The sequence below is a fragment of the Aspergillus nomiae genome (assembly GCF_001204775.2).
Source record: "Aspergillus nomiae NRRL 13137 chromosome Unknown contig00322, whole genome shotgun sequence".
NCBI classification, from domain to species: domain Eukaryota; kingdom Fungi; phylum Ascomycota; class Eurotiomycetes; order Eurotiales; family Aspergillaceae; genus Aspergillus; species Aspergillus nomiae.
This window is the reverse complement of record NW_015378377.1, coordinates 5,592-20,950: the sequence shown is the minus strand read 5'-3', so window position 1 is coordinate 20,950 and position 15,359 is coordinate 5,592. Positions and strand designations below refer to the sequence as shown.

General features: G+C 50.3%; 2 protein-coding genes across 2 annotated transcripts; one reads left to right on the top strand and one right to left on the bottom strand.

The window, feature by feature from the left end:
* Positions 1-698: 698 nt before the first annotated feature.
* fmpD (ABC-type transporter fsqE) lies at positions 699-9,989 on the top strand (the record flags this gene model as incomplete). The annotated part of the gene is made up of 9 exons (XM_015555165.1): positions 699-893; positions 958-1,442; positions 1,499-2,058; positions 2,111-2,945; positions 3,010-4,078; positions 4,229-4,356; positions 4,423-4,747; positions 4,810-5,043; positions 5,115-9,989. The coding sequence occupies 9 exons, from the start codon at positions 699-701 to the stop codon at positions 9,987-9,989; spliced, it is 8,706 nt and encodes a 2,901-aa protein (XP_015403626.1).
* A 1,741-nt stretch (positions 9,990-11,730) lies between these two features.
* Positions 11,731-13,857, bottom strand: fos-1 (sensor histidine kinase/response regulator Fos-1/TcsA; the record flags this gene model as incomplete). Its single annotated transcript, XM_015555164.1, has 1 exon — positions 11,731-13,857. One exon carries the CDS (start codon positions 13,855-13,857, stop codon positions 11,731-11,733), a length of 2,127 nt encoding a protein of 708 aa, XP_015403627.1.
* Positions 13,858-15,359: the final 1,502 nt, after the last annotated feature.

Here is a 15,359-nt window from a genome sequence, read left to right as displayed (position 1 = left end):
CGCCCATAGCTTCTTCCATTCTTCGAGAGACGGCAAAGCGCCGGCGCATATTCCTTAGGCTTGAGTGGGAACGCAAAGACGCTTGGCTTGGGATATTCGACAGACATTTTCACACAGTACCTTGTCTCTCGAGCTCCTGAAGTTTAGCTAAAGGTATAGATATGATGGAGAATCAATAACAAATATAGTAAGTAACGTTCCAACTACTTGTTGAAGCTGCCTAAATAGACCTAGTGTCTGATCACTGTCTTTCCAATTGCTTTGATTCCGCGGCCGTATAAATATGGCCTCAGCACCACCTACACAGAATTATTTATTCATCAATCATCTTAGATAAGACGTCTGCTAACTAACTATTGATATCTTCTAGCCCCCATTTCGAATCGAGCGTTACTTGGTACTGTACGAGTTGCATGACGCATGCAAGTATATCTTGACCGAGCCTCAGTTTGTTGGTCGGTCCGTTCGGTGCCCGTAAACAATCGGCGTTTATATCGAATAATATCGGTGACCAACGCATGAATTCTGTCAATGTTAACATTAGTTACGGCCATTGGATTAGTAAAGGCATCTAGCAGGGAACCAGCAATTACAGTCAGGTGCCAGATTGCGCTTCGAGCTACCTCTACACCCCTTGCTGGCAAAAATTGTGCCTTATTGGCTTCCATTCCAAAGCAATTGGTATAGGACGAGTAGCCATGGCCTCATCGCAAGTCGATATGAGTTCGGAAGAGCACATGCAGACTGTGCTCGAAAGGCAATTGAATGGTCTCCGCAGTGAGGATAGAGGAAGGTTGAAAATAGCTACCTATGCAACGAAGCTCGACAGGACTATCCTTTGCTTCAGTTCAGTTTGCGCGATTATTGCAGGTGCCTTAAACCCGCTCGTTCCCGTACGTCTGAGCCATTCGTTTGCTCACCCAAGCAACCACTCTCGCTCACTGCGTCTTCTCACAGGTTATATATGGCCTCCTCGTGGGCGTTTTCAACGGTTTTGCGACGGGATCCGTAGATGCTGCCGAGCTGCGGTCGAAAATCTCGACGTTCAGTCTATACTACGTGTATCTTAGCATCGGCCTTTTCGTCTTTACGTACCTGGCCACGGTCGGATTCTATTACAGCGGGGAGCGGATCACGAGGGCCTTTCGAATCGCATACCTTTCTGCTATCATACGCCAGAATATGGCTTTTTTTGATGTTCTGCGTCCTGGTGAGATCTCGAACCGCATCATGTCCGACATGGGCATCCTCCAGGAAGCTATAACAAGTAAAGCTTCGACCATGCTGAGCGCAATAGCCACATTTTGTGCGGCTTTCATTATTGCCTTTGTCATGTACTGGAAAACTGCTCTGATTTTAACTCCATTTTTCGTCGCAATGCTCCTGATGTTTTCCGTCGGTGGTGCATATACTGTCAGGCATCAAAAGCAATCCCGGGAAAGGTACAGTTACGCAGCTGGTATCCCCGAAGAAGCCTTCGGTGCTATCAGACAGGTAGCGGCCTCGGGATGCAGAATTTCGTGCGACAACGCTATTCTCTAAGCCTAGGTCAAGCCGCACAAGCAGAAAGAAAAGCACAGAACATGGTAGCGGGTCTTGTGGCATCAATGAACGCCATGCCATGCCTTATCTATGCGCTCTCATTCTGGGCAGGTTCAATCTTTCTGGTGAAAGGCGAGATGTCTGTGACTGATATCACAACAACTACACTGGCTGTAACAATCGGCGTGTTCGCCATCATTAGAATCGCACCATCCTTGCAAGCGCTGACTTCTGGGGTCGCTATTACTGGGTCACTACTGGAGACTATTGCTAGAAGGTCTCCACAAGATCCTTTGGTCGCAGACGGTGACAAGTTAACTAATGTTGTGGGCGACATCCTGTTCGATCAGGTGGATCTTGTCTATCCATCGAGAAGTCAGGCCAAAGTGTTGGACCGCGTCACTTTGAAATTCGCCGCGGACAAGAAGACGGCCATAGTTGGACCTTCTGGGGGAGGTAAAAGTAGCATTATTGGTCTCATCGAAAGGTTCTATGAGCCAACACATGGGGCAATTAGTACGTGTAAAAGTGCATCTACGAGGCTTACAAATTGTTAATTGGATTACAGCTATCGACGGGCAAGATATCCAAGCCTTCAACCTGCGCTGGCTCCGGCAGCAGATAGGCCTAGTTGATCAGGATCCGATCCTCCTCGACGTTTCCATACTTGACAATATATATTACGGTTGCTCCAATGTGAATGATGCAGCCTCGGAAAGCGCGCGACTTGAGAAAGTCGTCGACGCTGCGAAGAAGGCGTATGCGCATGACTTTATCATGGCATTACCTGAAGGCTACCAGACCCGAGTAGGCGAAAAGGGGCTCCAGCTCTCAGGGGGGCAACGACAGAGGATTGCCATTGCCCGTGCTCTTGTTCGAGACCCAAAAATTCTTCTTCTGGATGAAGCAACCTCCGCCTTGGACACATCGTCTGAGAAAGCTGTACAAGCAGCTATTGACGCTGCAGCGGAGCAACGTACAACCGTTGTCATTGCTCACAGATTATCCACCATTAAGAATGCTGACTCAATTGTTGTACTCGCTCAGGGCAAAGTTGTAGACCAAGGGACTCACGTCGAGCTGATGGCCCGAAATGGGCTATATGCTGAGTTGATCGAGAAGCAACAGATCAAAGAAAATGGACAAGATGCATCAAATTCATTACACACGTATGATGAGGGTATTATCATGCTGAATGATAGTCTGGATCATGGTTCCAATTCGGATGATGAAAAGAATGGCGCATCTGTTACTGCCCGTGTTGTGGAGACGCCCAATGACACTTCTTACAACCCAAGCGCTAGAGGGGCATTATCATTCATTTTCTTTATGAGTAGACCCGACTGGAAGCTTCTGCTAATTGGTCTTGCATGTGCAATACTTGCAGGGTTGGAAATCCCAGTGTGCGTACCTTTTCATACCTCCATATTTTTTGCCCTTAAGCAGGTGTTGACTGATTGATTCCAGCCAATCCATATTCTTTGCAAAGCTACTAACAATCACTGGGCTGCCTCAAGCGCAGTACAGTCAGCTGAGACATGGCGTTAATCTGTGGACCGGTCTCTATGTCGCCCTTGCGGGGGCGGGATTCATACTCTGGCTGGGGCTCGGAATTACTCTGTCGTGCGCAACGCAAAAGCTGTCCCAGCGGGTTCGCGAGATCTGTTGCCATCGTATAACAGTACAGGACATGGCTTTCTTCGATCAATCCAAAAACTCACCAAGTGCGCTTTCGAGCGTACTCTCAAAAAGTACCGACGATCTTGCTGGTATGGGCGGCCCGGTCCTGGGAGGCATATTGACCTTCATTTCCACCATTGTCGGTGGTATAGTAGTCTCATTGGCCATCGGCTGGAAGCTGGCTCTTGTTTGTACAGCAACAATACCTGTTGTTGTTGCTTGCGGTTGGTTGCGCCTCCAGGTGCTGGCAGCATTCGATGCTCGTATCAGGCAAAGTGGAGTGGACTCGGCCGCATACGCAGGACAAATAGTGCGCTCTATGCGAACTGTCGCTTCATTAGGTCTTGAGGAGCAGGCTCTTATGCTTTATGACGGATTTCTAGCAAAGAGAGCAGCGAAGTCTCTCCAGTCCATACTGATTGCGTCAGGACTCTATGCTGCGTCGCAATCCGTTGTGTATCTATGCGCGGCCCTTGCCTTCTGGTACGGTGGAACACTGATTGCCAACCGCGAATACTCTGATTTTCAGGTCTATGTATGCTTTGTCTGTCTCATATCGGGCTCTCAGATTGCCGGTTCAATATTTACCTTTGCACCCGATGCCGGTAAGGCGATGCATGCGGCCCAGGACCTTCAGTATATAGTGCAACTCAATGACCCCGAGAATGAAGTGCAGTGGCGGCCTGCGGAGTCTGGTATATTGGAACACAAGAGAACCGAACACGAGCTTCTTCACGGCCTTGAACCTTGTCAAGTGGCCTTTAAGAACGTGTCTTTTTCGTATCCCTCCAGGCCAGACACATGTGCTTTGGACAACTTCACGATTACTGTTGAGCCCGGGCAGACGCTAGCTTTGGTAGGCCAAAGTGGGAGTGGGAAAAGCACATGCCTCTCTCTTCTCGCACGATTCTACCCATTCCATCAGGGGCAGATCCTCGTTGATGGACATGATATACGTAGCCTGGATTTAAAAACGTATCGATCGACAGTTTCACTAATCAGCCAGGAACCTGTTGTTTTCTCTGGTACCATGAGAGAGAATATTGCGGTGGATTTAGTAGGACAAGTCAGCGACGATGACATTCTGGCCGCGTGCAGACAAGCTAATATTCTCGACTTTGTTCACTCCCTCCCGTCAGTATCCTATTCCCCAGGTGAAAAGCCCCAAATGGATAAGATCTAACCACATCTTACGTGTAGTGATGGGCTATCATCGATAGTGGGCACCGGCGGCAGCATGCTCAGTGGCGGGCAGAAACAACGCATCACTATCGCCCGTGCATTCCTGCGCAAGTCTAAGCTTTTACTACTAGACGAAGCCACGTCGGCACTAGATAGTGAGTCGGAGGCTATCGTACAAGCGGCCATTGATGCAGTCAAGAAGAACCGTACTACCATTATGGTCGCCCACCGTTTGAGCACAGTCATGAACGCCGACATAATTTGCGTGATGCGCGAAGGATCTATAGTCGAGATTGGCAACTCCAAACAGCTTATGGCAAGACGAGGGCTGTTTTGGGAGATGGTAGGCATGCAGAGCCTGGACTGACAGTGTAATTCCAAACGACAACACCCATGGCGGAGCAGATGATAGAGGGTCAACAAGCCAAAGTATATAATTCGGACAAAAGCATTGGGGCGTGCGAAGAGAATCTAGGGTTGGCCTTGACTGTATGTAGAACTCAAATGGATGCACCTCGCAAGACCACGCCATATATCTCGTATAAGGCCCGTATCGGCGCTTATACAACATTCGGTACTTCGATTCGGCACCCGATGGAGACCGAATTCATTGTTGTGCGCCGAGAGAAGCCGAAACCTGTAGGAGTCATATACCGTTGGCATAGTAGAGGCCTACGAACTCTTCTTACAGCGTCTCTTATCAAGCATAGCGCCGGGGTACTATGTTCAAGAGCGAAGTGACGAATGAAATTCATCTGCAAAATTACCCCTGCCAGTCCTCGCCTCTCCCTTCATCATCATCTAAACCCAGTATAGGAACTTCCCCCTTGAACTTTACCCCCGGGTTCACGAGTCTAAAGATGTCTTCGGGCATTCAGGATTTGCTCTCACCAGCGGAACCGTTACCTATCCAATCTCGGGACTTTGTCGTATGGCAGAAGCAGCAAGGACAGACAGGGGAGCACCAACGGCAGGTTGAATACTGGGTCAAACAACTAGAAGGAAGCCATCCAGCCAGATTTCTCTGCGACAAGCCACGACAGACTATACCGTCAGGAGCAGCGGAAAAGCAACAGGTTGAACTCAGTGGGTCGCTATATAGAGACCTACAGGACTTCTGCAAAGTACACGAAGTGACCCCTTTTACTGTTCTGCTCACTGCGTTTAGAACGACACACTACCGTCTTACTGGTGTAGACGATGCGACTGTGGGCACCCTGAAGGAGAGCCGGAACGGGCAAAGACCAGAGGGCATGATTGACTTCCTTGCCAATTTACAATGCATTAGAATCCGGATCGAAGATGATCAATCTTTCGAACAGTTGGTCCGCCAAGTGCACAGAACGACAGCGGACGCACATGCGAACCAAGATGTCCCATTCGAGAAGATCGTTTCGGAGCTGCCGATAGATATTAGAGACGGGTCGACTAATCCTGTTGTTCAACTAGTATTCTCCTTGCACTCTAAAAAGGACCTAGGGCGATCCACGTTCGATAGCCTGGAGATGGAGCAGCTGAGCGTCGTGCCGGGCTCGAGATTAGACCTAGAGTTTCACCTGTTCCAAGAAGCAGAGTGCATCCGTGGCACTGTTCTATTCGCGACAGAACTTTACCATCAACGGACAATCAGCGGGATGGTTGCAGTCTTCTACGAGGTTCTCAAACGAGGCCTTGAGGAGCCTCAGACACCGGTCGCCTCTCTACACCTGACCGATGGCAGCTCCATGCTGCGCGAGATGGGTCTTCTTGAGATCAAGCGCACAATGTATGCGCGCGATTCTAGCGTGGTCGAGGCGTTCCAGCGCCAGGCCCTCGCTTCTCCTAGCGTCGTGGCTGTTAAAGACTCCGCCGGCGAGCTGACCTATGCCCAGCTAGACCAAAGATCGGGGAGGCTCGCCAACTGGCTTACACAGGCTGGTATCCCTGCTGAAACACTTATTGGCGTTCTTGCCCCACGGTCATGCCAGACAATTGTAGCGTTCCTGGGGATCCTGAAGGCGAACCTTGCGTATATGCCGCTGGATATCAGACTTCCGAAGTCGCGCATCGAGGCCATCCTCTCTGCCGTCCCGGGCCACAAGCTGCTTCTTCTCGGACAAGATGTGCCAGCTCCAGCTATTCAGGCAGCTGATGTCGAGTTCCTCTCTATTGCCGACATCCTCCACCGTTCGTCTCAGGCTGACCGGGCCTGCAATGGACTGGCAGCGGCCTCTGTGGCTCCTTCGGCTACTAGTCTAGCTTATGTTATGTTCACATCAGGATCGACAGGTAAACCTAAGGGAGTTATGGTTGAGCATCGTGGCATACTACGGGCAGCCGACGTACTGTCGCGAATTTGGGGGGCTGTTCCAGTGGCACACATGACCAATATCGCGTTTGACACGTCGACGTCGGAGATCTACACCCCTTTGTTGAACGGAGGAACAATAATCTGCATCGATGACATGACTGCCTTAGACGGAGTCAGGCTGGGCGACTTGTTCAACAGAGAGAGAGTCGAAGTTGCTGTTTTCCCGCCGGCCTTCTTGAAGGAATGCCTCGTTGCTTCTCCCACCACGATCCAAGCACTTCGAGTACTTTTTACAGCTGGAGACCGCTTGGACGCACAGGATGCATCCAAGATACTTCAATTGGTCAAAGGTGGGGTTTACAATTCCTATGGGCCTACAGAGAATTCAGTGCTTAGCACATTATACCGTATACTCCCGGAAGAAAGGTGTGTAAACGGTGTGCCCATTGGGCGGGCCGTCAGCAATTCAGGCGCATATGTCATGGATATGCAGCAGCGTCTAGTGCCCATCGGAGTCTTAGGAGAGCTCGTCGTCACTGGGGACGGTGTAGCCAGAGGATACACCGATCCGGAGAGGGATCGCGATCGATTCGTGCGCGTGGTAATCGACGGTGTGTCCGTGAAGGCCTATCGAACGGGAGATTATGTGCGATACCGGCCTATGGATGGCCAACTCGAGTTTTTTGGCCGCATGGACTACCAGGTCAAGATACGAGGACACCGTATCGAGCTAGGAGAAGTGGAACATGCATTGCTTGCCTATGAGTCCGTCGATGACGCTGTGACAGTAGTGCGCGACGTGGAGGGTCAGGAGCCGGAGTTGGTTAGCTTTATCACCATCTCTGACGGTCAGGGCTTCTCTGAATGGGAGACAGTGGACAGCAACAGTGAGCAAGGACAGGTTGAAACGTGGAGGGAGCACTTTGACGTAACCGCGTATGCTGGCATCGACAACATAGACCCTAGTAAGCTAGGGAGAGACTTTGTTGGATGGACATCCATGTACGATGGGAGTGAAATCGACAGAAATGAGATGGAAGAGTGGCTGGATGACACTATAACGGCTATCCTCGACGGTGGTGAGCCCCGCAACGTCTTAGAAGTGGGCACAGGCAGTGGAATGATCCTATTCAATCTACCCAAATCTCTGCAAAGCTATGTCGGTCTTGAGCTTGCTGAACAAGCGGCAACGTTCGCGAACAAGGCGGCCCAATCGGTACCATCGTTACGCGGAAAGGTCGAGGTACGAGTCGGCACGGTCACGGACGTCTCTCGTACTGACAGGCTTAACTCGCCTGACCTAGTCGTGATCAATTCAACGGCGCAGTATTTTCCTACTCCCGAGTATCTACTGAAGGCAATTGAGGACCTCCTTCGTTTGGACAGCGTCGAGCGTCTGTTCTTCGGCGACGTGCGGTCCTACGCTCTCTATCGAGAATTCCAAGTGACACAGGCACTACATATCACCAGTACAGCAACGCCGGGTGCGATCAGACAAAATATGACAGCGATAGAACGAGCGGAAGAGGAACTACTTATTGATCCCGCATTTTTCACGGCATTGGAGACTCGGCTGCCGGATCTTGTAGACCACGTCGAGATCCTACCCAAGAGGATGAGGGCAACCAACGAGCTCAGCTGTTATCGATACGCGGCGGTGATATACAGAAAACACCAGAAGGAATGGTCGCAGCCCATCTACCAGGTCGACGAGGGGCAGTGGATCGACTTTGTGTCGCACCAGCTAGACCGTCAGTCGCTCCTACAACTTTTGGAATCCCTTCCGATCACCGCCGTCGCAGCGGTGAGCAACATTCCGTACAGCAAAACCATCTTTGAGCGATGTGTTCTAAAGTCACTAGACAGTGCAGCGGACGAGAAGCTCGATGGCAACGACTGGGTTAGGTCTTGCCACGAAGCAGCAAGGAGTACTTCGTCACTCTCGGTTGTCGACCTTCACGAAGTGGCCCATCTCGCCAATTTTTCTGTGGAAGTCAGCTGGGCCCGGCAGGCCTCTCAGAGTGGCGGCTTGGATGCCGTGTTCCACCGCTATACACCTAGAATCGCCGGAGCCAGGGTCTTGTTTCGCTTCCCTACCGACCATCATGGCCGGGCCTTTCACTCATTGACCAACCGGCCGCTCCAGCAGCGGCTGAAACAAAGGGTCGAAGAGCAGCTGCGCAACAAGCTCAAGGTCAAGTTGCCATCCTACATGGTCCCCTCCGTGATCCGGGTGCTGGACAAGATGCCCATAAATGATAACGGCAAAGTCGATCGCCGAGCGCTTACAAAGAGTGCACACATCGTGAAGGCCAATAGATCATCGGCTGCACGCATGTTGCCGCGGAACGACGTAGAGCGCGCCTTATGCGAGGAGTTTACCAGCGTGTTGGGTGAGGAAGTTGGTATTACCGACAGCTTTTATGATCTCGGTGGCCATTCTCTTCAGGCTGCGCGACTGGTATCCCGAATCAACCGTCGACTGATGTGCAGGCTCTACGTTTTTGATCTCCTAAACTCGCCCACCCCGGCTGCGCTAGGAGATATAATCCCCACAAGGAGCACCGAAGGACTCTCCGACGAGCCCACTTGGCACTTTGAACATCATCGTCGATTACACTCCCGACTCACAGTCGTACTGATTCACGGACTTTGGGGACAGGGCAGTATCTTTTCGCCCTTGATCCCGTTCCTAGACGATATCTTTGATGTCTTGGTCATTCATGATCCGTACTTTGGCCGATCGGATGGTCCCAAGACAATACCCCGATGGGCAGAGCTTTATCTCAACCATGTAGAGAAGCAGATTTCTCCAGGGCATGGGTTGATTTTTGGGGGCTACTCTCTTGGTGGATTGATCGCGTATGAGATGGCCTCGCTGTGGCGAGTCCGACACGGCGAATACCCAGCCTCTCTCGTCTTGTTGGACGCGGCAACTTACACGAACTCTGTACATGACAATGAGAGCGAAAAAGAGATCAACTACGCTTTGACATTGTTCGGAGAAAACCAAAAGCAACTGATCCTGGATCATTTCAACAAGGTTGCACCACTGGCGGGCGAACCGATTCAGCCACCGGAATATCATGGCGAATGTCTCTGCCTCATAACGCCCGAATCCGCCGCGGCCGGGGCGACGGAGTGGTGGACAGCTCGTTGCCCTGTATTGCGGGTACAGCATATTGACTCTACTCATCACGCCCTTTTGGATGGCTCTAGGATCAGAGCAGTCGGGCGACTCGTAAACGAACACTGCTGTCAGATTGCTGGAAATCTGGGACCTATTACACCCTAAACGTGGCTGTGAACAAGGAGATTGTGTAAATAAGCAGATGAGGATGTAAATACATGTGCCATGTTTTTTCTTGGATATCACTTGGTGAGACCCAATTGCTACAATGTCGGATCATTCCTTCAGATGATCGTCATTTGGGACCTCTGCGCGCAGCAACATTCCCTGTAAGAGGGTTCAATATATAGAATGTTGGGTTCCCAGGTCCAAGCGATTAAACGACGATAGTATGCACATGAGGGAACATAGATTGGGAGTTACGGGTTCTTGGAAATTAGAAAATATGGTGGCAATTGGCAGGAGTGGAGCAAGAATAGACTCCGGAAACCAGCGTTAAACTACGTCAACTTAAGCTCCAGGAAAGCCCTATTTAGAAGCCCTAAACAGGGCGTTCTTCGAAAATAAAATAACAACCTTACTATACAGGTCCCACCCCTGGACAGATCGTCAATAATGACGATGTTGAACAAATCCCACGTATCTCTCTGTTCTCGCTCACAGCTTGCAGAAACCAAAAAGCAACCCCTCTCCAAAACGGGCCCCCACTTCGATATCAAACCAGTGGAGTACTGGTCGTGGAGGTCTTCATAATGTCTAGGACGGTTAAATAAGTTGTTAACGATCTCACGTGTCCATGAGTGCTATGATACAGATCTACTGTAGCATTAGGGTTTCCGAGTCGGAGAGGGCCACTGGAGGGATTTTTCGCTTGTATACGATGCACATGGGCCTCACTAACGACTAACGACCTTTCCTCATACGAAAAGGAGCAAAAGGAGGCAGAAAGAGAAAAGGCGACGATTGTGAATGGTGTCCAGGTTTTCGGTGTCTTCCTTAAGGTGCCTAGTAACGCAGCGAAAAATGTCCTTCAGCATATCATACTGGACTTGGAGCGACAGCTTCATCAAGCTTATGCCGCCCAGGCTCGGTCAGGAAGGTTATGTGATAGGCAGCTTCGATATGCGAGATTGAGGATCGAAGCCTCACTGCAAATCTGTTCAGCCCCTCCACCTTAGCTCGATATACTCGTGTTGTATCTCACTCTCGCTTAGCCAATGAACAGGGCTGCCGGGATGGATGGACCATTTCGATTGCTCCGATGCAACTCCGCTAAATGTTGGACATAAATCGAAGAAACCCGGGATGGGGAACTGCATGTAGTTAAGCAGAGTTTCCTCCGATACAAGTCCTATCGACCCAGAAGCCTGGAGTTGGTAAAGCTTCCATCGCGCGCGACGTTGTGAGAAAAAATAGTGGAGCGTGATCCAATGTGTAATACGGTAGGATTGATAGCATTGATACGGTAAACGGTACTACAGTAGTCCAAAACGACGCGTGCAATAATTGTCTCAGATGGATATATTTGGTTTCCGGTCAGTTCCGTCGGAAATAATTCGGCAGTGGGGACCTGAAACACGAAGCAGAGGGACTAAGAAGCCCTTCCGGGCTCCGTATTACGCCTTGTTTTGGGCAACAAGTGCCCCGTCTGTTAGACGATGGGACCCTGTCGCCAGGTGGGTATCACCAACACGGTCTCTCGAACCATCCACTCATCCAGCATTTAATTGGATCAGTACCACCAGCTCAAGTATACTGATGGGGCTAATGAGGGCCCGGTGAGTTCACTGGCGAAGGCTGCGAGGGGGTCAAAATTGACGATAACCCCATGATCCACAAACCAGTGGTTCCTGAAATGCTGACGTATTCACGCCGTGGTTGAATATCTCGGTGAGGGACTCGGTCTTCATGTGCCTAGCCATTTCCAAAGCACCTGTATAAGGTGATTGCGATGCACAGGCTTTCCCAAATAGTCGTTCATGCCCTTGGCTAGATAGGTTTCAGCGTCGCCTTTCAAAGCATTGCCAGTGAGCGCAATGATAGGCACATCGATCTTCATACTCCGGATCTGAGATGTCGCCTCCAGACCATCTAGAACCGGCATGCTGATATCCATCAGTACTGCATTGTACGAGAGTGGCGTTTGTTTCACTAGCCTGACGGCCTCTGCGCCATCCCAGGCAGCATCAATCCGCTCGAACCCAAAACTCTGCAGGAGCTTGAGCATTACCATGTGGTTCACCAAGTTATCCTCCACAAGCAGAATATGTTTGCGGGGCGCGACCTCTCTCAGCTTTTTGATAAGATTTTCTGGGCTGTCAGCAGGGAGCACGCCAGAACTCTTGACTGGAACTCGCGTATCCGTCCGCCCCATTTTAGCCGTGAACCAGAATACACTACCCGGTCCATCCGGATTCGGCCGATAGCCTACACTTCCATTCATAAGTTCCGCTAGGCTTTTGCAGATAGAGAGACCGAGCCCTGTCCCTTGGTATCTCCGTCTCGTCGAATCCGCAAACCGTGTGAATGGCGTGAACAAGGTGTTGAGCGCACTTCCAGGTACACCAACCCCCGAATCGACTACTTCCGTCGATATATTGTACATCGTTGGATCCTGGGCGTCTACAGCGAATGACGTAGATATTTTGACATCCCCCTTCTCTGTGAATTTGACCGCATTGCCAACAAGATTCTGGAGTACTTGGCGATATCGTAGAGGATCTCCACGCAGTGCTTGAGGAAAGTTGGGCGGAATGGAACAGCTGAGGGTGACGCCTGGTTTTAAACAAGATTTACAGTTTCGCGCAACTGCGCCCACGATGCTGGCAACATCCACAATGTCCGATGTTAGGGAGAATGACCCTGAGGATAGCTTCGAGTAATCAAGGATATCGTTGATGATCTGTAGCAACACGGAAGTAGAATCCTCGACAATAGATGCATATTCACGTTGGTTGCTATCGAGCTCGGTGTCTGTCAGCATAGACAACGCAAGCCGCATGCCGTTCATTGGCGTCCGAATCTCATGACTCATGTTAGCCAAGAAGTCAGTCTTGAGTCTTGATGATTCTTCGAAAGCTGCGATCAGACGCCCCTCAGCCGCCTTCCGTTCTGTCAGATCACGCGTCACTTTCACGAATCCAACATGACGGCCAAACTCGTAAACAGGGGTCATCATAACGTTGGCCCAGAATCGAGAACCATCTTGACGGTAGCGCCAGCCTTCATCCTCCATCCTTCCATCCCGCAAACAAACCACCAAGCCCCTCCCGGGTTTATCATTCCGCCGATCTTCGGGACTGTAAAACACTGAGAAGTGCTTACCGATGATCTCCGAGGCAGAATATCCCTTCATGATAGCAGCGCCGGGATTCCAAGTTGTAATGTTGCCACGGGTATCCAGCATGAAGATAGCATAGTCTTTAACGGTGTCCACCAATATTTTGTACGTTTCATTCACATATGCATGGTGTATATCGTGGGTATCTGAATGGTCTCTGGTGTCCTTATGCGCCTCGAAAACTATATATATTAATGTCCGGCCTTGATAGATTGGTGTAACCTGAAGTCGAAAGTACGACTTCTTATCACGGAGATGAACATCTTCAATCAACTGGATTTCTTTCGTTGAGATAGCCGCTCGTATCGCACCATATAAGGATGCAATATCCGGCACAGGGATTATGGAAGGGGAGAGATCACATATGCAAGTATTGAGCAACGTATCCCTGGATTGACCCGAGAGGGCGAGGTGACTGTCGGACACTTCCACTATGGATAGGTTCGCGTCAACGACGATAGTCGGGATTGGGGTGTAGCGATAAATGCGACATAACGAGGCATCCTGCTGTGGGATGACATATTCGGCGTCTGAGGCGCAGTTGTCATTCGTCCGTAGCAATGGCTTCGGGTCGCCTTTGAGTTCGCTCAACACCATATCATTGTCCTCTGGTGGCGTCGTGATCAGCGGCAGGTTCACGGTTTGGGCGCGATCGTGCATGCTGAGATTGAGAAATCGATCTCTGAGAGACATCCCTGCTTCCCACGAGAGGCGTGGCGGAATAAGACTGGGCGAGCAAAAATATCCAAGGTGAGGGAAAGCTAGCACGCGGTTTGGGTTGATTCACCCGATCCGACACGATCTGGGGTTACGTTGCGACCTCGTGAAACCCGTTCATACCAGTAAATTCACCCAAGAAAGCCGAAAGCCAGATCGAGATGGAAAAGAAAAGCGATCAGGATCTGAAACCTTCATGTTGGCTTTGGAACAGAGAGAAAATCTTCCTCATTAGGGGAGGCCGAGTTAAGGCAAAAGGCCAAACCACCGACGTCAACGGAAGGCGATCGACCATGCGCTTTCGTCCTCTAGTGGGCGGCCGACCAGCCCGGACTTGCGGGGCACGCGCCCAACCATCCAGTCACGTTGCTTCTGCTTGCATGCCAAAACCACCAATGTTTGCATTCCCTCCAACCTTAGTCCAACCGATTCCTGATTTCCTTCAGAACCGCGGATCCACCAGCGAGAATGCGATGGGGCCAAATCAAGGAATGGAACCACTGATTCTCCCTCGCTGGTCCAGGTTCTAGAATCCCACCGGCCTCTTTCCCTCTTTCCCAAGGCGATTATTCAGCCACGCTCAAATGCTGACAAGCAAAAGTACGTGTACAACTCATTCCTCTCGAGATCCGATTGTAACATGGTCGTCAAGATGGTATTTTTAGATACCCCTGAAACCCTCATTCGCCCCCCCGTAGAATGAACTATTCTTCGTGGCGGTCTGGCGGCGATCGTCTTCATCTCACCTCGTGGCATTGACTATCAATCCTTTCCCTTCGGCATGGACTTTCCAGTCTCTATGCAGTCATGCTTCGACGTCATCGATTCGATACTTGGAGATTTATTCACTCTGGGATCCACCCATGTAAAGCCTCATCAATAGTACTCCGGAGTTTCATGCCCTCGAGCATCGTGATAGGACGAACAGAAAGAAGGTTATCTTGAAACAAGAATCACCTGAGACGCTGTCCTTCCCCTTGCGGAAAGGATAGCCGGATTCACAAGTACTAGTGACTAATGAAGTCCAGGGCCACAAATCAATTGTGTTTCCATAGTTCTTCTAGAAGTATGTCGCCCGTCAAAGGAGAAGTGAGGCCCTACCGTTACTAATAGTAGGATGGGTATCCACTGACCGAGAAGGTATTATCTCGTGAAGGCCCCGTTCACCCGACAACCTGAGGCCACAGTTTCCATGTGGCCGTATGATAGACGACATAGCGAAAGAGGGATGGAAATTGGAATTGAAACTGAATAAATCAGCAAAGATGAAGAATAACAACGCTCATTTTGTATAATTAATGTCATTAATTATCATCAGCTGCCTGTGAAATTGACAGACTACTTGCGATAATACTGGTATCATCATCATCCTGTCGCTAATGAGCAAAATGTAAACAACGTAACATCCAGTCCAGTTTGAAACAGCCCCCCTACGCAGATGCATCAGCTGACTCAATAAAAGAAATCAATGAGCCGCG